General features: G+C 34.1%; 2 protein-coding genes across 3 annotated transcripts in view; both read left to right on the top strand.

Annotated features, from left to right (window-relative positions):
* The window catches only part of LOC142352794 (translocon-associated protein subunit delta-like), a 576,117-nt gene that overhangs the window by 538,685 nt on the left and 12,466 nt on the right, over positions 1-24,966 (top strand). The window contains exons 2-6 of one of the 2 annotated variants that reach the window (XM_075404905.1): positions 1,987-2,046; positions 15,596-15,717; positions 19,437-19,511; positions 21,530-21,604; positions 21,976-22,065. In XM_075404905.1, coding sequence (XP_075261020.1) covers positions 1,995-2,046; positions 15,596-15,717; positions 19,437-19,511; positions 21,530-21,604; positions 21,976-22,065 — 414 coding nt within the window. In that variant the 5' untranslated portion in view covers positions 1,987-1,994. The remainder of the gene's footprint in view (positions 1-1,986; positions 2,047-15,595; positions 15,718-19,436; positions 19,512-21,529; positions 21,605-21,975; positions 22,066-24,966) is intronic. The other variant, XM_075404906.1, reaches the window with a different exon arrangement.
* On the top strand, positions 146-1,906 carry LOC142352793 (PRKCA-binding protein-like). The gene has a single exon (XM_075404903.1). It carries the CDS (start codon positions 210-212, stop codon positions 1,605-1,607), a length of 1,398 nt encoding a protein of 465 aa, XP_075261018.1. The 5' UTR covers positions 146-209; the 3' UTR covers positions 1,608-1,906.

The raw sequence follows: 24,966 nt of genomic DNA, 5'->3' as shown, positions 1-24,966 counted from the left end.
TTTGAAGCGGCCCCTAGAGCCTAGTATGTTGCTTACAATACATTTTTGCAGTTAATTCACATATGCTGCTGTGATGTTTCGTACTGGGGGCTCACTGTTCTATTTATTGGTTGTTCGTACCTCTTTTTTTGTTTAGTATCATTAATATCAGATTTTATAGACAGGATAAAGAAGATTCAAGTGTCGGTTATGTTTTACGTTTCAGTGCAATGTTTCTGGATTACGAGTTAGAGGAAGATTTGATGGGGCTGAAAGTTCAACCGATGTCAGTCACAATTTCGAAGGACAAGCAGAACCTAATTGGGATTAGCATTGGAGGTGGTGCACCTCATTGCCCCTGCTTGTTTGTAGTACAAGTTTTTGACAACACACCTGCTGCGAAAGCAGGAACATTAGAGTCGGGTGATGAAATATTGTCAATTCAAACACAGTCAGTGAAAGGGAAATCGAAACAAGAGGTCGCTAAAATGATTCAGAGTGTACGAGGAGACGTTAACATCGGATTCAACAAATTAGTGTGTCCTGATTTGAACGAAGGGAAGTCAATTGACATTTTAATGAAGAAATTGAAACATCGGATGGTGGAAAGTATGTCCTCGCAAACCGCTGATGCTTTGGGACTTAGTCGAGCCATTCTTTGCAACGATACTCTGATAAAGAAATTCGAAGAATTGGAGAAAACGTCTACCATGTACAAAGGGCTTCTAGAACACTGCAAGATACTTTTAAGAGGATATTTTCAGCTCGCTCATGCTCATAAACTCTTCGGCGACGTTTTTTCAACAATCGGGGCTAGAGAACCACAATACGTTGCTTCGGAGTCTTTCCGAAAGTACGCTGACGCGCATCGATCAATCGAGAAATTTGGTATAAAGCTTTTAAGAACCCTGAAGCCTATGGTCAGCGATTTAGAGACCTACCTCACAAAAGCTATTCCAGACACTAGGTTGACAATCAAAAGATACGCCGATGTAAAGTTCGAATATTTATCATACTGCTTGAAAATCAAAGAAATGGACGACGAAGATTACGCCTACTGCTCGATGGGTGAGATTTTGTATCGAGTCGAAACCGGAAACTATGAATACCGGCTTATATTGCGATGCAGACAGGACGCCAAGAAACGTTTTGCAAAACTTCGTCACGATGTCCTCGAGAAATTGGAACTGCTTGACAATAAACATGTTCAGGACATAGTATTTCAGATGCAACGCTTTGTAACTGCATTGTCCAGGTATAACACAGACTGCCATCAAAAGCTGGAATCCTGCAGCGATATTTTCCCAATTGAAGTCGATCTTCTTCCAACAACTTTGAACTACCACAAGAAAAACGACTTTTCGGAGGACGGTCAGGAGCAAGAGAATAATCACAGCGAAGGCCAGTACACCGCTATTAACGAAACAAACGACGACCTTAATGTCGGCGATACAGAGCTCCTCGAATTAGGAGGTGAAAACGAACGCGCACCCGAGTTCGGGGCGGACATATTTGACGCCCCCAACAACACAGCTATTGACGTCAACTCCAGTAATCCTTTCGAATCATATCCCAGGCAGCGCCATGTTATGCAGAGCGCATCCGAAATTGACAATTTGCTTGACTAATACATTCCTACATACGAATTGAAGGGACTAAGGGCTAAATGTTGTGCTAGCAGTCATTGTTAACAAAGTTTATATGTATACATAGTTAAATGTTTAGAAGGTGTATTATATGTTCATTATTGAATGTCTCGGAGACTAAGTATGCATGTTTCTAAGCATCACAATCTGTGATTAACTTGTAATGAGACAATCTTAAATATAGTTTTTACCCGAATTTGCAATTTCTATTAGACTGTTTGTGTAAATTGGCTGGTAGTATTATATAAGTTTTTGAATATAAGTCTTTAAATTGTCACCCATATCTACTTTTTCCTTCATCATTAATCACGTTTTTGTTGAATGGTCAAAAACAGCTTGAATTAAAAATGATATTTTTTTCAGATCAGAATGAATACCATTGCCTTCTCAATTGTTGCCTGTCTTTTCGTGTGGAGCGTGTGTAAGTAAACCTATTTCACTTTTTGTTTTCATCGTTAATATATTTTTGTAGTTGGGTTTACTGCGCGAAGAGTCCTGATTTGTCAGATAGCATACGAAAGCGTACAATCCCAAATAGCCTCTAACTTCTTTCTTTAAATTTAGCTGATTTAATTTCCAAGATTTATTGGAATTTTAGTTGTTGCAACACTGCAAATTTAATTGAAAACTCGGAAGAGAACATATCATTGTAAAGATTAGAAGAACTGATCCAATTGTAAACAAAAAAATTTCCAATTTTTGCTTTAATTAGAAAACTGAAACTGCATGAGGTTAGAAAAGTCAATTCTAATGGAGTAAAATCGGGCTGATTAATTGTACAATAACTTTTTAAAATTTTTTTAAAATTTAATTTGGCCGATGATTTCATTTTTAAATCGACGACTCCGTTTTCGAAATATCCGATTCTCATGAATATAACTTGATGTGGCAATAATTGTTTCTTGATTCAGTGAGCTTCGGTTGTTGATGGTTGAAAATTTTGGTAATAAGTACGGCAATTTGTCCAGCCTTTAGATGAATTTTGCGATGGCTTCTGGCAAATGAAAATAGCGGAATTAAATATAGGGCACTAAATAGTTTTAAAAATTCTTTTAAGACTTCAAATAAAAAGGATTTTTTTTCTATCAAATTATATCGTTTTTTTAACTTTTGGGTTCCCATATTCTATAAAGTTTTTTTTGTTATGGTTAAATTAAAAATCTATTGATATACAAAAAATTAGAGAGCTTAAAATGGGTACAAAAAAGAAGAGAAGCTCGTGAAAAGTGAAAACTTGTTTTTTTTCTGTCTTTTGAATACTTAATTTTTATAAGGAACATTTCTTTTTGTTTTCCAGATTTATATAATCGAATGATCATTGTTAGATAATTCAATGACAATTTTTCTAGTAATTATACTCTTATACCCCCATCTCCCAATTTTATTATTTTTCTGTTCTTGTTTTTTTAAAACTTTTTAAACAGCTTTTTTCTTGTGCAATAAACTTTGTAATTTATAAAAATCAAAACTAGCCTCTAAGGGCTACAAAATCATTTTTGTGTTTTTTTTTCTGCGATGCGTAAATAAAAAGTGAAAATTTGACAAAAAAGCCAGCCTTGCACATATATTCCCCGAATTGGAAAAAAATGGAACAATTATCTTCTACAGTTATAATGTTGACGGATTGTTTACTCGATCTAACGTAGTAAATTTATTTGCCTTTTTCGGAAGGGTTTTTTAATGAAGAAGAAACTGTGAACTAGAATGCCGAGTGTGTTGTTTTTTTTGTACAAAACTGTACGCAATAACATCAAAATTGTAATTAGGGTATGCAAAGAAACGATTTTAAATTTTTAGTCAGGAATTTGGTCGGCATGTAATTGAAATTATATGCATTCTGCACGGACAGCAATTGTTGAATATAAAAATTAAGTTACTTTTTTTAAAGTTCTTTTAATTTGCTGATATTACGAATTGTTGAAGTGACGTTGGCGAATGCAAAGTAAGCCGATAGGCAAGCCGAAAGTTATGTAATAGTTATGTAATCTATCAGAAATAATACATTGTCAGCCGTTACAATCAATACTGCGCGTAGTATTATAGTGCATAATGTATTCCAATGCACCAAAGAAACAAAAATGCGTCAATTTTTAGACATCTAGTGGGTACGGGCCTCAGCAGACCGCTGTCCATGGCCATGCCTCTCATCCGCTGTGGGATGTAATCCGGAAATAGCGGGCCGGTTATCGCGGCGAAGCGCGCCCACCGGCCCGCCTGGGGCAACTTAAAGTACGGGTATCCGAAAATTTTTCGGTTTACTTGACCTCATTTTCAAAATTCGGCTTGCTTGCCTATCGGCTTGCTTGACCGCCACCAGTGACGTTAATATGTTACGTCATTTTATCTGAGGTCTGAAGTTTTGAGTAAGGCGCCTGAAATTTCTCTTAATTAATTCAGTGAGTTCGTATTTTCATTCATTAGTTGATTAATTTTGTTGGGAATTTTATTTTGTTCACCGAGCAAACTTGCGCGTTCGCGTTGTGATTAAATTGTACTGCTGCTTAAAATAGTTTGCTTTGCAATATGAAATATAAACAAGAAGATTGACGTAAATTGTAACGTAATATATTGCAGCGAAATAATTTCCACAATTGAAAATTTTTACACGAAAATTTGGTCTTGCATTTTGCAGATCCGTTCGCAAATTGTCCCCGTTATGGTATAGTGGTATTATTTTTTTAATGAATATATATTTTTAGTTGGTCTATAATGCACAAAATTCAATTAAATTACTTTCAAAAAGTTGTCGTGGTTGAAGTCAAATATACAGTTATTGCGTCAACTGTCCGTTAGTGTGTCATATTAATTGAATGTTGACGTAAAGGTCCAGTATTAGGGGAATGTAATGCTGCAAAATTAGTGGTTCAAAATGACGCATTCTTGCAAATCAAGTGCTTTTGCTATTGCTTATTGCGGGACTACGGTTGTTAGCCGGTATACAAATTAGAACACGCGTTTGGGTAATTTTCACTTCGTCCTCATGGATTTTCAGTTCTATTTTGATTGTTCGAATAAACTTCGAATTCGTTTTTTTTTCGGTCGTGAGAATATTTTTTTGGTGTGATAGATTCACATCAGTTCAGATATGACCAAATGAGTTAATGGATTTGTAGCGCGTTGGTGCCTGGTTTAAAACAAGGTGACGCTACTTTAACCTATTAGTGAGGGGGCAAACATGGTTTTCTATTTTTTTTCGGCTAAAAGGTGTGTCGCCAATTTTGTATGACGGCCAATTGACCGGCAACAGCTTCTCGACACTCGTTGTTAATTGCTCTCAAACGAATTATAGCAATTGTCGTTGTTTTTTCGATCCGAATTTTGTTATAAAATGTTCTTATTTTGTTCTAGAATGTTCTGTCGCTTTGAGTGAGTACTCTCATTCGCAATTGAAAGTAGTTGAATTGCAATGATGGAAAATTTTAGCGTAAAAATTTAACAATTGTGGTTGGAGTTTTGCTACAGAAACGAATACAAATTTCGCGCACTCTTGTAAATTAAATTTTAAATGAAGCCCCTTTTTATTGTATACAAGAAATACGACAATCACTTTCAAAAGAAAATTAGGAGAATCATAGCCGCCAAGTATATGCAATTGGTTCCCATTATAAAACAGGTTCATTTTTTCCCTGTGTAGAATAAGTCTAAAAATGTTTATAATTTCTGATGTGTTATGGATACAATAGCTGAAATTTAATCAATATTCAGTAAATTAATTGATTAGTTGGAAAACTTTAGGAATTTTTTTATCTCACTATTTGAAGAACTATGAACACAAGTTAATTTTATTTGATACAATATAAGGTAATATAACATGAGGTAATGTAATGTAATGAAATGAACAGTCTGAGATGTGGGGAATAATGGAAAAAGGACAGAATATTAGACCATGTTGAGGGACGACTAAATGAGCCCACGCTATCGTTGACACATAGTTTAATTAGTTTAAAAGTCTTCTATTTTGACACGTCTTCTATTTCGCACGACATCACTATAAAGATGTTAATGTTGCGCAACTCCGTGATTTACTGCATTTTTCTCATGATTTTTTTGATTTCTGGAAACTAAAATTTGAGATGAAAGTCACTTAAAACCATTCATGTAATCAATAATAACTATGTTTAATCGTATGTTTAGTGTAACCAAAAATTGAAACTGAAACTTTTCGACTCTGGCAAAAGTAGAACAATATGAGGTTGAATACATTAATCGTATTCGGGCAATCTGTTTCTAAAGTCTTGTTTTGGTCTAAAATTTCTAGAAATAGTGGAGTTGTAATGCTAGACTGGCTGTTTTGTCCAGATCAAATCGGAAAAATTTCTAATCATCCTAGGCAAAAATGAGTCGTACAACATGAAAGTTCTTGAAGCGCAGTTTTCTAGAGTAATACGTGTATTACCAGTGGCAATGTGAAAAGAATAATTTACTGCCCAAACACATCAAAATTTTGGTCTGTTTGTCTGCCATGTTTATAATAACCCATAAAACGTTTTAAATTCATTGCACCGACCTGAAGTAATCTCATATTTAATTACCAAAAGTATCAAGAAAAACTTCCTGAAAAATTTCCATATTGGCTTTTTTATTATGTTCGGGGGATGAAACAATGTTAATCTCGGTTCTCATTTTTTTGCTGTTTTTATTTGACAGAATGTCTTTTCTTTAAAACACTTCTCGATCTAATAATCAGTCTCGAACTAATATTTGCAATTTTTTTCCTATTATTTTATTTGCAGGGTGAGAGCAATGTTGTGCGCGCTCGTCTATTAGTTTAGTCTCAGAAGCAGATAATGCTTTTTGAATTTGTTCGGAAGAAAATTTCTACATATCTAAAAATATTTCTTCAGTTTTACATATTTTTTTAAACAAACAGGAATTGTGTTTTGTGCTTTTGTTTTGATCTCAAGGGTTAAATTTTTCTCTGTTTAATAGCCGCACAGCGATAGCTGGGGCTATTATTGGCCTTCTCTTGGTTTTTTACAATCCAAGAATTGGATTGTATTGGTGCTCTGTCTTTTTTTTAAAATTTTGTAAGATGTTTTCACACCGTTTTTCATGACTTTGAGCTTTCAAAACGGGATAAACAGGTAAAGCTCAGCGGGCATCAAGTTTCATTAGAGGTCCTTAGCCGCGTTTAGTAGTTCTTCAAGTACTTAGAGTGGTGAATCTACTGGGAAGGCCGTAATTCAAGGTTAACAGGTCATTTTCAGAAGTTTTTGAGCCAAAAATAGTGCAATTTTTTGTCTGTTTTTCGGATTTTTTGTTGGACCAGTCTGAAATTGAGGTTTGTAAAAGTTGGTAAAGGTCTTTTGCAAGACGTAATTACTTTTATGGCCATTTTAAGAGCTATATGTATTGCTACACCAAACATAAACACGGTAATTTATTCTAATTTTTTCAAGTTTTTTGAATATTTTTTGTCGTTTCAGCTCTTGGTGTCACAATAATAGGTTATCTTATAGTTTTTAGTGGTAATGGAATAGTTTTCAACTTCACGAATTTTACCAATTTTATTGATAAAACTTGCAGTTTTTTCCAATTTTCATACATTAATTGTCATTATTCAAGTTTTCCAGCTCCAGGGGGCAAGAAATCTCGTCTAGGATTTGCTAATAGTTTACTGCAATATTTTTATTGGAAATATTTAATTTTTACTGCAAAATTTTTATTGCCCAATTTTCAAAAATTTGAAAAAATTGGCTCATGCCACGTTTTTCAAATTTTTGAAAATTGTTGTCAATTTTTAGGTTTCTCTAACTTGAACAGCCAAAACATTTCCTTTAGGTTTTGATAATAAGTTACTCATTTTTTTGCTGTTTTTATTTGACAGAATGTTTTTTCTCTAAAACACTTCTCGATCTAATAATCAGTCTCGAACTAATATTTGCATTTTTTTCCTATAATTTGATTTGCAGGGTGAGAGCAATGTTGTGCGCGCTCGTCTATTAGTTTAGTCTCAGAAGCAGATAATGCTTTTTGAATTTGTTCGGAAGAAAATTTCTACATTTCTAAAAATATTTCTTCAGTTTTACATATTTTTTTAAACAAACAGGAATTGTGTTTTGTGCTTTTGTTTTGATTTCAAGGGTTAAATTGTTCTCTGTTTAATAGCCGCACAGCGATAGCTGGGGCTATTATTGGCCTTCTCTTGGTTTTTTACAATCCAAGAATTGGATTGTTATTGTGCTCTGTCTTTTTTTTTAAATTTTGTAAGATGTTTTCACTCCGCTTTTCATGACTTTGAGCTTTCAAAACGGAATAAACAGGTAAAGCTCAGCGGGCATCAAGTTTCATTAGAGGTCCTTAGCCGCGTTTAGTAGTTCTTCAAGTACTTAGAGTGGTGAATCTACTGGGAAGGCCGTAATTCAAGATTAACAGGTCATTTTCAAAAGTTTCTGAGCCAAAAATAGTGCAATTTTTTCGTCTGTTTTTCGGATTTTTTGTTGGACCAGTCTGAAATTGAGGTTTGTAAAAGTTGGTAAAGGTCTTTTTCAAGACGTAATTACTTTTTATGGCCATTTTAAGAGCTATATGTATTGCTACACCAAACATAAACACGGTAATTTATTCTAATTTTTTCAAGTTTTTTGAATATTTTTGTTGTTTCAGCTCTTGGTGTCACAATAATAGTTTATCTTGTAGTTTTTAGTGGTAATGGAATGGTTTTAAACTTCACGAATTTTACCAATTTTATTGATAAAAATTGCAGTTTTTTCCAATTTTCATACATTAATTGTCATTATTCAGGTTTTCCAGCTCCAGGGGGCAAGAAATCTCGTCTAGGATTTGCTAATAGTTTACTGCAATATTTTTTTGGAAAATTTTAATTTTTACTGCAAAATTTTTATTGCACATTTTTCAAAAATTTGAAAAAAATGGCTCATGCCACGTTTTTCAAATTTTTGAAAATTGTTGTCAATTATTAGGTTTCTCTAACTTGAACAGCCAAAACATTTCCTTTAGGTTTTGATAATAGGTTACTCATTTTTTTGCTGTTTTTGTTTGACAGAATGTCTTTTCTTTAAAACACATCTCGATCTAATAATCAGTCTCGAACTAATTTTTGCATTTTTTTCCTATTATTTTATTTGCAGGGTGAGAGCAATGTTGTGCGCGCTCGTCTATTAGTATAGTCTCAGAAACAGATAATGCTTTTGAATTTTTTCGGAAGAAAATTTCTATATATCTAAAATATTTCTTCAGTTTTACATATTTTTTTAAACAAACAAGAATTGTGTTTTGTGCCTTTGTTTTGATTTCAAGGGTTAAATTTTTCTCTGTTTAATAGCCGCACAGCGATAGCTGGGGCTATTATTGGCCTTCTCTTGGTTTTTTACAATCCAAGAATTGGATTGTATTGCTGCTCTGTCTTTTTTTTAAATTTTGTAAGATGTTTTCACACTGTTTTTCATGACTTTGAGCTTTCAAAATGGGATAAACAGGTAAAGCTCAGCGGGCATGAAGTTTCATTAGAGGTCCTTAGCCGCGTTTAGTAGTTCTTCAAGTACTTAGAGTGGTGAATCTACTGGGAAGGCCGTAATTCAAGGTTAACAGGTCATTTTCAGAAGTTTTTGAGCCAAAAATAGTGCAATTTTTTTGTCTGTTTTTCGGATTTTTTGTTGGACCAGTTTGAAATTGAGGTTTGTAAAAGTTGGTAAAGGTCTTTTGCAAGACGTAATTACTTTTTATGGCCATTTTAAGAGCTATATGTATTGCTACACCAAACATAGAAACGGTAATTTATTCTAATTTTTTCAAGTTTTTTGAATATTTTTGTTGTTTCAGCTCTTGGTGTAACAATAATAGGTTATCTTGTAGTTTTATGTGGTAATGGTATCTTGTAGTATTAGTGGTAATGGAATGGTTTTCAACTTCACGAATTTTACCAATTTTATTGATAAAACTTGCAGTTTTTTCCAATTTTCATACATTAATTGTCATTATTCAGGTTTTCCAGCTCCAGGGGGCAAGAAATCTCGTCTAGGATTTGCTAATAGTTTACTGCAATATTTTTATTGGAAAATTTTAATTTTTACTGCAAAATTTTTATTGCACAATTTTCAAAAATTTGAAAAAAAATGGCTCATGCCACGTTTTTCGAATTTTTGAAAATTGTTGTCAATTTTTAGGTTTCTCTAACTTGAACAGCCAAAACATTTCCTTTAGGTTTTGATAATAGGTTACTCATTTTTTTGCTGTTTTTATTTAACAGAATGTCTTTTCTTTAAAACACATCTCGATCTAATAATCAGTCTCGAACTAATATTTGCATTTTTTTCCTATTATTTTATTTGCAGGGTGAGAGCAATGTTGTGCGCGCTCGTCTATTAGTTTAGTCTCAGAAGCAGATAATGCTTTTTGAATTTGTTCGTAAGAAAATTTCTACATCTAAAAATATTTCATCAGTTTTACATATTTTTTTAAACAAACAAGAATTGTGTTTTGTGCTTTTGTTTTGATTTCAAGGGTTAAAATTTTCTCTGTTTAATAGCCGCACAGCGATAGCTGGGGCTATTATTGGCCTTCTCTTGGTTTTTTACAATCCAAGAATTGGATTGTATTGCTGCTCTGTCTTTTTTTTAAATTTTGTAAGATGTTTTCACACTGTTTTTCATGACTTTGAGCTTTCAAAATGGGATAAACAGGTAAAGCTCAGCGGGCATGAAGTTTCATTAGAGGTCCTTAGCCGCGTTTAGTAGTTCTTCAAGTACTTAGAGTGGTGAATCTACTGGGAAGGCCGTAATTCAAGGTTAACAGGTCATTTTCAGAAGTTTTTGAGCCAAAAATAGTGCAATTTTTTCGTCTGTTTTTCGAATTTTTTGTTGGACCAGTCTGAAATTGAGGTTTGTAAAAGTTGGTAAAGGTCTTTTGCAAGGCGTAATTACTTTTTATGGCCATTTTAAGAGCTATATGTATTGCTACACCAAACATAAACACGGTAATTTATTCTAATTTTTTCAAGTTTTTTGAATTTTTTTGTTGTTTCAGCTCTTGGAGTCACAATCATAGGTTATCTTGTAGTTTTTAGTGGTAATAGATTGGTTTTCAACTTCACGAATTTTACCAATTTTATTGATAAAACTTGCAGTTTTTTCCAATTTTCATACATTAATTGTCATTATTCAGGTTTTCCAGCTCCAGGGGGCAAGAAATCTCGTCTAGGATTTGCTAATAGTTTACTGCAATATTTTTATTGGAAAATTTTAATTTTTACTGCAAAATTTTTATTGCACAATTTTCAAAAATTTGAAAAATTTGGCTCATGCCACGTTTTTCAAAATTTTGAAAATTGTTGTCAATTGTTAGGTTTCTCTAACTTGAACAGCCAAAACATTTCCTTTAGGTTTTGATAATAGGTTACTGGATAGTTTCTAGTGCTAATGTGGAATGGGTTTCAAGATTTTAATATTACAAATTTTAGCGATTTTCAAATTGTAATTTTTTCTTTGACTTCCTGAAATTTTAGACTTTTTCCTCAGTGGCCAGGGGTTTGCTGCTATTGAGTTTGCTAGTATGTTATTGAAGAGTTTCTAGTGGCAACAAAATGGTTTTCTGTTTTTTTAGATTGCAAATATAAGTAATTTTTTAAAAAAAGCTCGCAATTTAAATTTTTTTGATTGTTCTCAAATTTTTTGAATTTTTTTTGTCATTTTCTGAGTTTAACTGTCTTTATTGGCCTGCGAAACTTTTTAAATGTTGCAGATGAGTTACAAGACAGAACTCCACAGAAAAAAAATGAATTTGAACATTATTTCCAGACACATTTTCGAAAAATACCTTCAAATTTTTCCTTTTCATTTGAAGCATTTTTCACATTTCTTTTTGAAGCATTTGTCATAAGTCTTTTGCGTGAGTTAATGACTATATTGCATTGTGTCATAAATGGCCTTCAGGTTAAAAGCTTCAAGAGTTTTAGGAATAATTGTTTTTTTTTGTGTTTAGTTTGATTCTTGTAGTTTCTCAACTTTCGAGATTTCGTCTTTTTGGTTGGGATTGTTCAATTGATCTGCTGGTCAGGTACATTAGGCCTGTTTTTCATTCAATTCCTTGGATTGTATTTCAGGACTTGTCCTGCTATGTTTTTTTATTTCGTCGTCATGATTTTTGTTACGACCATATGACGTCACAGCCACTTTTTGTTCATTCGTTCATGCAATTTCAACTGAATTGCATGTGTGACGTCTTCTTTCGCACTTAGTGGAGCGAGTTTTTTGGTTTATGCGCGTGATTAAATTTTTGGTCACACTTGACTTACCTCACTCTCAAAAATGACTTCCTCAATTTGAAGTTGACTTTTATTTACTTCTTCTTTTCGAGGTGTGGGTTATTTTGAATGTGTTTACCTAGATTTTTCAAACAAATCAAGAAATAGTTTTGCCGAAATTTTGATTTGTTGTAAGCTTTTCTATTTGCTTCCGTTTATGGTTGAATGATGAAATTACTTTGCTGTTGGCTAGAAAAATTTTTTATGTGCAATTTTGCAGTAGAAGTAATTCGTTTTTCATGATTGTTTCAAAAAAATATCAAAATGTACATTTTTTGGTTATAGTCTTGAAAGTGTTTATCGTCTGTTAATTGATTCGAAGGGTCAAAGAATGTTTCTGTTAGCTCTCACAATTGTTAGTTTGTTGGCAGAGCATTGATTATTCGTTTTTAATTTGTATTGATGAACATATTAAAGAAAAAGACTTTTCAACACAGTGATATTTAGCTGTTTTCTAAAATGGTTTTCCTGAAATTTTCTGAAGGCACAGAAATTAAAATCTGGAACCCGATAACATATTTTGAGTTGGGATTTCAAAACAGCTGCTGTCAAAAGATATTACTATTCATTTCTCTTAGGTCATTACTAAGGACAGGGATTTGTAAAATCCTTGAAAAATACATAAAACCGAAGAGAATGGGAATAATGGAAAAACGAATTTAATTTTTTATCGAAACAACTTGTGATTACCTAAGATTATTCTCACGAGAATTGGAAACAAAAAACTGCTTTTTGTTAATCTTATCCTGCCAGGGACTACCAATACGACAGAAAACACACAGCAAAAATAAAGACCCCCAAAAATGGCAAAAAAGCAAGTTGAGATCAGTCAAAAATGTTACTTTAGCCGTTTAAAAAAATATGCGCTCCAAAAATTCATAAAATTCCTCTTAGCAGGATAAAAAAATTTGGTATTTTTAGGTGAACGCGCGAACTTATAGCAATATTTTTATTCCGACCCACTTTAGTGCGGGAGGAGATATATGCTCTACTGGTTTTTTTGTTCAGTCAATTTTTGCCGGTCAATATATTCCTCGTACAGATTTGCGAGTGATATCATTGGAAAGCTTGTCACACATAGAGTTCTAAATTCAAAAGATTTTTGAATTTTGTTTTTTCCAGCAAGTTCCGGATGTTTAAAGTTTTCTAAACGCTAGCCAAACTTCGGCTGTTTAGCACATATTTTTTGTTATTTTTGCTATTTTTTTAATTGGTTCTTGCGAAAACTATAAATTGGTTCACAACAGTCTCAATTTACACTACAGTTTACTCTAAAAAACTAAAAAAGAGTTGCTGAATTGTCTGAATCAACTGTTTCGGCCAATTCAGCATTTGTTCTGTTTGCGTAAAAATTGGCATCTAATATTCTTATTTGGGCCATTTTGTCCACTTTGACCGGTGGCGCAATATTTCTTATGATATTTTAGAATTTTTTTCATCCCAATTATAGGCAAGTCTGTCTCTATTTAAAGGTTCAATTAATAAGAGGTCACATTTATGTTCGAATTGGGTGAATTGGATAAATATCATTTTTGAGTGAAGCTGTTTTTGTTGCTCCGACAAATTTTCGTATTTTCATACATTCTAGAGTTTTGCCAGTATTTGACTGTTGTTTTAGGTTTTACTGCGTTTGATTCATTAAATGTCTAAATCTTTATCTAAAGAGCTATTAAAGTAATTATCTAATGCTTTTATTGATACCTAATAATTTTCGCTAATTTACCTCTCGATAGGTATCAAAAGTTTTTTGGATACCCAACTTTTATTTGGTATATTTACTTTTTGGTCAAATTATCTACCTAGATTTTTTGGGAGCAATTTATTGTTTTGACGGAAAAACAGCAAAAGCAGGACCAGTTGTGGTCTAATTGTGGAATCTTACAATTCGCATTTATTCAGATTGTTTTGGGGCGCTGGACTTTTAAAAACATTTTTGCCTTTTTGTTTATTTTGGTTCTGCCTGTATTCGTTAATATTTTGAAGTATCACTAGTGACATGTCCAAATGGCTTCCTATGCACTAACAAGTTAATCTACTTGATAGTTTTTATTTAAAAGCTTTTGGTTGTTGTGAATTATGAAGTAATTTGCAATTAATATTTTTGAGATTTACCTCTTTTCAAATCTTATTTCGGCCACCTTTTAGCGCATTCTCAGCAAAAATGACTGCTGCATTCTTTTTTCAGCTAAATAGAATGTTATTTGCATTGCTGGTTTACCATTTAAATAATGACTTTGGGTGTTGATACTTCGGGTTTTCATATGTTTTTTTTTCGGTGTTGTCCTATTTTCACATTAATGGCAATTTAAACAATGGATGCGTTGTAAGAAAGCCCAATTGATGATTTTCAATATTTTTTATTGAATAGAGTGTAATTTTTTTGGGCTTTGACACCGTTTCCTCGCCAGAATTTATTTGTTTTTTTTTTTGATTTTTTGCCTGCTTGTTAATTTTTCTCAAAGACATGTCACATAGCTTTTCTGGTGAAATGCAAGTGAATTGGCGTTGTTTAGTTTTTATCTGATGCTATTTTGACATTCATTAGTTAAAAAAAACAGACATGAGTTTTTGGTCGTAAATAATGCTTGTCGTTTCTATTTGATTTTACTGTTTATCTTATCTCCTACTCTCCTGAATGACAGGTATCATCGGCTCTCTAATGAGTTTTTATTTAATTTGATAGAGCGGGATCGGAACGTTATGTGCGAACCAGGATAAGATAAGACAATCAAAAATTTGAACTGGTTTTAAGATCTCAAAATTCATACTAACCAAAATTTTTCATGATCCAGAGAAAGTGTGATATGAACTCTTGCAGACTGTTTGAACTAGGACACGCCCATAGGAGCTGCTCTAAAAACTCAAAATTAAAAAATAGCTGTTAGAAAACTCATAAGACCTAAATGGAATCCAATTGGTGTTTGCGCTGCTTAGAAATAAATGCTCACAAATATGCAACTCCTTGTTGTCATATTTGACAAAGTTCTTTTTGCCCGAAAAAATCAAATATGAAACAGAACTGCTTTGAAGAAGAATTTTCTTTGGAACCATTTTTCTTTGGAACTATTTCTTCGTTTTGTTAAAGTTTTTTTACAGTTCGGAAAAAAACTGCGAACTGTGTCTTTTTTTTTACTTTTGAGCCCTTTTCGTGATTTGTCAATACCAATGTTGGAACTATCTGTGCCAGCGCATACAATTATGGGAGACCGCTTGTTAGGTTTTATAAAAAATAGTTCTTCGCTGAGCAGTTGAACGGCTGACCGAAATTCCGCTAAGATTACACACCAAACGCAGTTGTCTGGCAGGTTAAAAAAATGTTGTATTCAAATCTAGGATCTTTTCAGTTTATGACCCCCTTCCTCCCCTCCGTCCGTTATCCACTATCCCTCCCCCTCGCTCACCAGTTACAGATCACGTGTCATGACATCAAATCAATATCGGTTGCGGAAAAAACCCATGAAAAAAAAAACCACTTCATTAATAAACCCCCACTTTATTATTAAAGAGCTGCGCATTTGGCCATGCCTCAGCGGCCCGTGGGACTTGATATGAAACTATCACTTGATATGAAACTTGAAACTATCGAACAAATTATCACGACCGAGTTTTTTTTCCTAGACCCAATCATTATATATACAGCCACTAAGCGGGGGGGGGGGGGACTACATTTTATGTAATGTAGTGAGAACTTTTTTGTTGTCTATTTTAGTGGGGGATGGATGTGTGAAGCCACAAGTGTCTCCTAGAGTGTTCATCTCCAGTGAAACTGTCTTGACTTCAGATGTTGTCATTGTGGGCGAATTCAGTGTCAACTGTGCCAACAGACCACAGGTAACACTATCCATCATAATAGCCCCAATTGTTCATGCAGCAATAGTGGTCTGCGCAAATCTTTACAGCTTATGCCTTCCTTAGTCCAATCTTGGTGTGTAAAATTTATTTGTAGCAAACCAAATCTAAGTAATGTATTAAGAACTGATGGAAATAAAATTTTTATTCACTTGTAAGTTATCGATTACAGAACAAAATGTACTAAAGGTTATGATAAAACTAGCTATCCGTTATAACTGGCTTACTGAAGTTCATCGTAGTTTGCAGTTAATGCGGCAGAAGGGGAGACATGTTGTTAAAATATACAAGAAAATTCAAAGGGGAAGTTAAAACACAGTCCGCAATAGTAATATGCAGTCAACAAGTATTGCAGCACAGTGGTATTAATTTCCAATTTAATAAATAAATTGTTCAAATTTTATGGTAAAAGTTTGCTGACATTTTGGTAGCGTTCTTTAGGTAGGAAATGCTAAAGCAACAATGTTTGATTTGATGCTTCTTTTCGGTAAAGTTCTTGCCCATTCCAAGTTCTTGCCCAGTTCTTGCACTTTTTACCTTGCCCATTCCAAAAACATGAAATTTTTAGCTGATTTTGAGCGGAAGTTATAAAGCAAAAGAAAATTAGTTCAAATTTCTCCCGAAACTTTTCTAAATATACAAATCTTTTTCAATTAGAATTTGTCTAAAAATCCACTCTCGTCTGTTTGAGCAAGTGAATAACACTCGCCCCGTAAATTAGTGCCACATTACACTTACAATTCAGATATGAGAACATAATATTTTGCACAGAATCAATTGCTTCCGATATCTACAGGCGTAACTTGTGCAGAGCATCATTTTGAACTATCGCAGGTGAACAAATCATACTTAACAAGTAACTTCAGCGGAATAATTAGTTAGAGAAATCAAGTGTACCCAATTTAATGTGAAATGGATAACAGGATATCTTTCTCCGTATCATTTATCGTTCATCCATGAAGAATTCTGTGTAAATTTGTGTTCAAATAGCTGCATTGTGGCAGTTAGGATTTGTTTTTCTCTGAAAAGAAATTTTCTATTCGTGTCGGCCGTACCGTAATGGGAGGGCTATAATGATAAGACGCGAAGTAACTGCTTGCAGAAAAAATTTCCAATCAGCGACTGAATTGTTTGCAAATGAAATTACTGCTTCTGTGGTTTGAGCTCTTTGACTTACGTTGACTAAAAATCTGTAGTCTCTTGCTTTTGATGAAATTGAAAATTTATTAAACTAATTGAAGGTCAATGTAGTACACAAAAATGAGAACCCTAAAAATTATCTTAAGGGTTTTTTTACTCATAAAACTAAACAATATTTGAAATAAAATCTCCGTTTGTCTTCACGAAGAGTCAAGTGTTAAAAAATATTACGGTTATTAGCAATTAGCATGCGCAATGTTTTTGAATTTTGTGGCTATAGTTGATTTGAATGTAATTCAGGAAGCTGAATGAAAATTAATTGATTGAAATTGTAATTGATCTAAATCTTTGGAGCAGTTAAATGAGCAGAGATGGCTTTTCCATTACGCAAAGAGGAGTATTGGTTCTGACAATGTTCTGTTGCTTGAGTGCATTTTTGAACTTTAACCGTGACTTCTCTTTTTGCACTCATTGAATTTTGTTTTCATTCATAAGTAGTAGAACTGTGTTTACCCTAATTGCTCAACTCTAAAGCTGGAAATTGTATACGTGGTTTTGGTCCGTTTTTCTAAAACTTTCTTCGGGTCTTCTAACTGTTCAATTGTACCCATACCCTATCCGTATTCTCATTGCACTTGCAAATAATTTATATAAAATTGTAGGCAAATAGTTTTTTGGAGAGTTAGGTTTAATAATTTAGAGGATTAAAATATTTTCTTCGGTTCGATGAGTTAAAAGATTTACTGTAAATGGGGTTTTTTAATTGCTCTCAAACGAAGTTTTTAGCAATTATATTAGTCACGTTGGTCTTTTTTATTGCAATTTTTTGCTTGACCGGTTTTTCGTCTGACCCATTTGACTTTTCGTCCTCAAAAACGGGATAAACAGGTAGCATCCAGAGGGCATTAAGTTCTCTTAGAGGAGCTTTTCAATTTGCTAGTCTCCAAGAATGCGATTCACAGAAACTGTTTTAGAGACGTATTCTTGTTGTATGAAAGGCGGTTCTTAGAGTTTGACAGTTTAACGGGCGAAAAGGTTTCATTGTTGGGTGATAAATTTGAGTGCTTGGTTGTTCGAGTTATTTCCGGAATTCTATTGCGTGTGCTGCTCAACTAAACTAGCGAATATTTAATACTTAAAGTAAACGTAAAAATGCGACAAATTGGGTTTCTTTATCAGTTGAACCATTGTAGTTCTCTATAATTAGGCCTTATTATAACATCATTTAAAGACTATTGAAATTGTTGTTCCCACCTCTTGGTGAAAAAGGCTGCAATTGAGCTCCTCACCAACTGCTTTTGAGAGTGATTCGGTTGTTTTGTTTTTTTTTTGGCGAATAAGATCAACTGAGCACCGCTGATAACCTTCACAGACTTCTCTACTGGTGGTCATTTTTTTGGGGATTTGTGATTGCAGGTTTCTTTGAATTTTCGTTCTCATTGTTTTGTGCTTGGTGTCCTGTTCAAGTTTCTTGCATGGATGAAAAAGTGATGTAAATGATTTAATGACGTATACAATTACGTATTTTATTGAGGGTCCTTTCAATTGTCAAACAAACAACAATCGATGTACTTAACGTGGCATTTTGAACGAAACAAGATCATTAAAGTTTCAAAGACAGTACAGAACACAAACTGCTCGGCCAATGAGTTCCTGTATAATAAGATTGCAATGACTCAATATTTTTGTAATTGATCTCGAATAAGAAGCAATCATTGTAAACGTGTGTCTTTTTAAGACGAAGAAGAGTATTCAGATTCTACAGGTTTTTAAGCTGAAGTAATGACTTGAAATTTGATTTTTGTTTTCGAACATTGACTTCTGTTTTAGAAAGTTGACTTCCGTTTTCGAACATTTGACTTTAAAAGTAGCTTGGTGTAATATCCAAGGTTAAAAGGTTCTTGTCATTTCGAGAATTTTTGATCCCTTATAAGTCACTCCATTTTATCTAAACTATCCCGCCTCACAGCTACCCCCGCCCCCCCCCCACACACACACACACACACAAATACACACGCACACCTCCCACCCACCTACCTACCCAAATTTCTACCCCGAAACTGATTTTTCCACACTGTACATTGCTTTATTTTCTCATATTTCTGAAATATATAGGGTTAGATAATATATAGGGCTGTTTTTTATTGAAAATTTTTCGGTTGACTGTTTTGCACTTTTCTTTAATATTCTTTGACTTCTCAAGTGACTTTCTCACGCACTTTTTGATTTTTGAGTGATTTCAATTGCTCTCACTCCGAAATAAAGTTTGTTGTTCAAACAAAACCGATTGTTAGAGACTCGATGTCAAGGCCCTGACAGCCGAGTGGTGATTACCTCCGTCGAGGACGTAGTAGGGCGGGGTTCGAATCCAACCGTCGGCTGATGTTTTTGCACCCATAAGAAAAATTTATCGAGGCTACAGCCCCTGAATTAAATTGCGCCGCCTGTCATTTGAGAGCAATTTTTCCGACGTTAGTCGGTTTATGTTTTGAAGTTAAATATGAAAAGAGTTTCTTATTATTTGCGATCCATTGGTTAACATTGCTGTGGTTATATTTCAGAGCTTGAGTTTCCTGGCTGAGTTTAATGGAGAGTTCATTCCTGTCACACAATCAATCGACGGAGAATCATATCAGGTTGCAGACAAAAAAATTACATTTACTTTTATCATAAAACCTTAAATTGCAATGTCGGTTATGATGTACAATGGCAGTGGGAGTGTATAAACAAAGATAGAGCGGATTTTGAGCGGAAGTTATAAAGCAAAAGAAAATTAGTTCAAATTTCTCCCGAAACTTTTCTAAATATACAAATCTTTTTCAATTAGAATTTGTCTAAAAATCCACTCTCGTCTGTTTGAGCAAGTGAATAACACTCGCCCCGTAAATTAGTGCCACATTACACTTACAATTCAGATATGAGAACATAATATTTTGCACAGAATCAATTGCTTCCGATATCTACAGGCGTAACTTGTGCAGAGCATCATTTTGAACTATCGCAGGTGAACAAATCATACTTAACAAGTAACTTCAGCGGAATAATTAGTTAGAGAAATCAAGTGTACCCAATTTAATGTGAAATGGATAACAGGATATCTTTCTCCGTATCATTTATCGTTCATCCATGAAGAATTCTGTGTAAATTTGTGTTCAAATAGCTGCATTGTGGCAGTTAGGATTTGTTTTTCTCTGAAAAGAAATTTTCTATTCGTGTCGGCCGTACCGTAATGGGAGGGCTATAATGATAAGACGCGAAGTAACTGCTTGCAGAAAAAAATTTCCAATCAGCGACTGAATTGTTTGCAAATGAAATTACTGCTTCTGTGGTTTGAGCTCTTTGACTTACGTTGACTAAAAATCTGTAGTCTCTTGCTTTTGATGAAATTGAAAATTTATTAAACTAATTGAAGGTCAATGTAGTACACAAAAATGAGAACCCTAAAAATTATCTTAAGGGTTTTTTTCTCTACTGGTGGTAATTTTTTTGGGATTTGTGATTGCAGGTTTCTTTGAATTTTCGTTCTCATTGTTTTGTGCTTGGTGTCCTGTTCAAGTTTCTTGCATGGATGAAAAAGTGATGTAAATGATTTAATGACGTATACAATTACGTATTTTATTGAGGGTCCTTTCAATTGTCAAACAAACAACAATCGATGTACTTAACGTGGCATTTTGAACGAAACAAGATCATTAAAGTTTCAAAGACAGTACAGAACACAAACTGCTCGGCCAATGAGTTCCTGTATAATAAGATTGCAATGACTCAATATTTTTGTAATTGATCTCGAATAAGAAGCAATCATTGTAAACGTGTGTCTTTTTAAGACGAAGAAGAGTATTCAGATTCTACAGGTTTTTTAAGCTGAAGTAATGACTTGAAATTTGATTTTTGTTTTCGAACATTGACTTCTGTTTTAGAAAGTTGACTTCCGTTCTCGAACATTTGACTTTAAAAGTAGCTTGGTGTAATATCCAAGGTTAAAAGGTTCTTGTCATTTCGAGAATTTTTGATCCCTTATAAGTCACTCCATTTTATCTAAACTATCCCGCCTCACAGCTACGCCCCCCCCCCCCCACACACACACACACACACACACAAATACACACGCACACCTCCCACCCACCTACCTACCCAAATTTCTACCCCGAAACTGATTTTTTCACACTGTACATTGCTTTATTTTCTCATATTTCTGAAATATATAGGGTTAGATAATATATAGGGCTGTTTTTTATTGAAAATTTTTCGGTTGACTGTTTTGCACTTTTCTTTAATATTCTTTGACTTCTCAAGTGACTTTCTCACGCACTTTTTGATTTTTGAGTGATTTCAATTGCTCTCACTCCGAAATAAAGTTTGTTGTTCAAACAAAACCGATTGTTAGAGACTCGATGTCAAGGCCCTGACAGCCGAGTGGTGATTACCTCCGTCGAGGACGTAGTAGGGCGGGGTTCGAATCCAACCGTCGGCTGATGTTTTTGCACCCATAAGAAAAATTTATCGAGGCTACAGCCCCTGAATTAAATTGCGCCGCCTGTCATTTGAGAGCAATTTTTCCGACGTTAGTCGGTTTATGTTTTGAAGTTAAATATGAAAAGAGTTTCTTATTATTTGCGATCCATTGGTTAACATTGCTGTGGTTATATTTCAGAGCTTGAGTTTCCTGGCTGAGTTTAATGGAGAGTTCATTCCTGTCACACAATCAATCGACGGAGAATCATATCAGGTTGCAGACAAAAAAATTACATTTACTTTTATCATAAAACCTTAAATTGCAATGTCGGTTATGATGTACAATGGCAGTGGGAGTGTATAAACAAAGATAGAATTAATTGCAAAATTTTTGATTGGGGAAATTTCAAAGATTTTTGGGATGTTGAAATTAAAGCTAAGGTCTCCGCATGATTTCCGTTTTTAATGTCATATTGAGAATTGGATTTCAAGGAGCCGTACGGTGAATCAACATTTGTAGATGAAAGACTTGAGTCTTGAGACTTGAGACTAGATGAAGACTCATTTGCAATTTTTCTGCGTATTTAATGTACGTATTCAAATTGCTGCAATGTTAAATGTAAAATGTTACCTAATTTGTTTTAGTTCACCATTACCAAAAAGCCCAAAGACTTGACTGTGTCTGTTTACAAAGTCAACGTGTACGATGAACAAGCAGCTGGTCTTCTCAGAAAGGTGAGTGAAAATTCTCAATTTTGACGTCTTTTTTAATTCACATTTTACTATTCCTTAAGTTTCATTAATGGCAGATTCACTTGGTTTTTATTGAGGTATTTGCAGACCTCCGTGTTGTTGACAGTTTATAGTTTTCGTGAATTTATCGCCATGTGTTTTCATAATTTTTTTGAATTTTAGAATTTTGACCAGTTTTGTGCTTTTGGTTGTCTTTTCGCTTCGTCTCATCAATGACGGGTCCCACTGGCTTTCTAATGAAATATAAACAAACAAAAAATTTAGAAAAAATTGATAGGGTACAGCGAAAAATCATTCGAGCAATTTTTTTCAGGAAAAAATATGAATCCTTAGGTCTTACACAAATTGACAACAAGATATATACTGTATACGAACTTTACGTGATTGAACTTGTCAAAGAACTTTTTAAACAAATAAGGTCCGAATCTCCGCTACAATACATAATTCCGCAAAGTCTAGCAGTCATTAAAAAACAAACGAGATGGAGTTTAAGAGGCCTATTTCCCCCACCAATTTCAAAAACTACAAAAAACAAAAAGTCATTAGCTAACTTGTTGAAGAAAACATATAATTGGCTAAAACAACTGAATTTATTACCCGAAAACTTTCAAAACTTTAGTTTTCAGCAAGTGAAAGCACATATATCAAAAATAAGTGAGCTATACATTAAAGATAATAGGGATGTTTTTACCCTCTATTACTAACTTTTAATACGCTTCAGCAAGATGACATCAATTTATTTGGGTTATTAATTTTTTGCGTATATGGGCACAGACTTGAAGAGCAATTATGCTCATTTTGTGTCCTAATTGGATTGTAATTGGATGTGATGATTTGAAATGTTGTCCAATACTATCCAATTGAATTAACTATTCTATTCTATTCTATTCTATTCAAACCTACTTACTGGTTTTGACAGATAGTTAACTATTTTACGTAGTTTAAAACGATGTAGTTTTATTAATTAGAATTGAGTTCGCCCCCCGTGTTTGTTGTTAATTTTCCTGTCCTAGTCCTACTGGTCTTTACTGAACTGTCCTTCTTGCTTTCTAATGAAGCAGATCCAAAAATTTCGTAATGTTTCCAAATGATATTTTATTGCCTTAATGATTTTGTCGCTACGTATCTTGTGTTGTTGTTGTTGTTGTTGTTGTTGTTGTTGTTGTTGTTGTTGTTGTTATATTATGTGATGAACTGTAATGACTTTAATGGAAAATCACATTGGCATTCTATGAAGGAATAAGTGAACTTAATTTAGGTTTTCAATTGATCTGCAATGGTGTCTTGATATTTTTTTTCACGAATTTTTAATGAGGTTTTCATTTTTGCTGTTTTGTTGCTTTCTCACCGATGAATGTACCTATGAAAGTAACCAGCGGCTTCCTGAAACATTAATAAACTTTGTGAATGGTTTTAGACGTTAATGTTACTTAGTTTTCGATTAAATTATCTGCGGATTCTTGAGTTATAGCCGTATTTGGTTTTTGGTCTCATCGCAATGGTATCATCGTCCATCCAATGAGGCATAATTGGATCTTTTCCGTTTGTGAACCCCCAGTACGTTATGCACCTGCCAGTTACAGAGCCATTACGTAGTAACTCATTGTGTAAAAATTTGGCACGTGAGTCTGGGGAGCGAATAATATGCACCCACTAAGCTGGGGTTGGCATAAACGGAAAAGATCCCATAATTTAATCAATTTAATGTTGCCAGCGTCAGCTTGTATATGTGGTTTTCAACTGTTTTTTTTGAGGTTTTGAATCTTGCTTTCATATCTCTTGTTTCTGCTTTCTTTCGATGGAAGTTAAAATATGGCTAAGTTCTTCAGGTTACGTGTTTTAATGACTTTTATTTTTAACGGTTTTTTGTCTGACCGTTTTTTTGTTCCTCAAAAACGATACAAACAGGTAAAGCTCGGAGGGCATTAAGTGACTGAGCAGCTCTGTTAGAGACTTATGCCCTATTAGTCTCTTTAGGTATGAGATTCACAGAAACTGTCAAAACTATTTTGAGGTGACAATTTTATGGTGTGAAGAGATTCTTAATCTCAAAAATTTGTTAGCTCCTGTTACCCCCCCCCCCCCACTGTTACCCACACACATCCCCAATACACCCCCGTCACCCTAGTCGTTTTGGCGATTTTGACCCCCTTTCGTCCAGCCATCTCAACTCTACCCCATCCCCCATCGCTTGAACACTCCCCCTCTAATGCTAGCATCTAAGCCTCGGCTGGCTACAACCAAAGCCAACCGGTCGTTTAGAGAGCAATTTGCCCGACGTTAGTTGGCCATGTTCTTTTCTGTTTTAAGATTTTAGCGCCCTGGAATCTTAAGAACTTTTTTAAAAATGATTCAGAGTTTCCATACTTAATGATTCAGAGTTTTCCTTACTTTTTGAGCGAAATTTTTGAACTTTCTGTGCAAGGCATAGATTTAAGTGAGCCTTCTTTTTTATGCGTTCTTTATTTCGCAGATTTTTCCTCAGCCGGTAATTTGTTATTGCAGGACGCCTCATATTGTGATATTTCAAACAAGGAGAATGGAAGCGTTTTGAAAGGGGAGATCTGATTAATGGATCGAGATGATAATATGGATGTTTTGATATTTTTTCAAATTGGCCGTATTTTTACCCATTATCAAATAGTAAGATCGCAATGCTGCTCTTTTTACGGCACCGTGATTCATAGTTAGGGAGTCCTAAGGCCAAGCAATTTTCTATGATTGCTTCGCGCTTCCGGTGGTTTCAAAACCACAAAAATTCCTAGCATGAGTTTATATTAGTTTTTGGCGGAGTTGCTCGATTGTCTCCACTTTTGTTGCGTGGAGGCTGTTTCGATCAATTCAACTTTTCCTACCAGTAAATTGTTTGTGCCGTTTTCAAAG

This window comes from Convolutriloba macropyga, chromosome 14 (genome assembly GCF_964194025.1).
Source record: "Convolutriloba macropyga chromosome 14, txConMacr16.3, whole genome shotgun sequence".
Classification (NCBI taxonomy): Eukaryota; Metazoa; Xenacoelomorpha; order Acoela; family Convolutidae; genus Convolutriloba; species Convolutriloba macropyga.
This window is presented reverse-complemented; position numbering and strand designations above follow the sequence as displayed.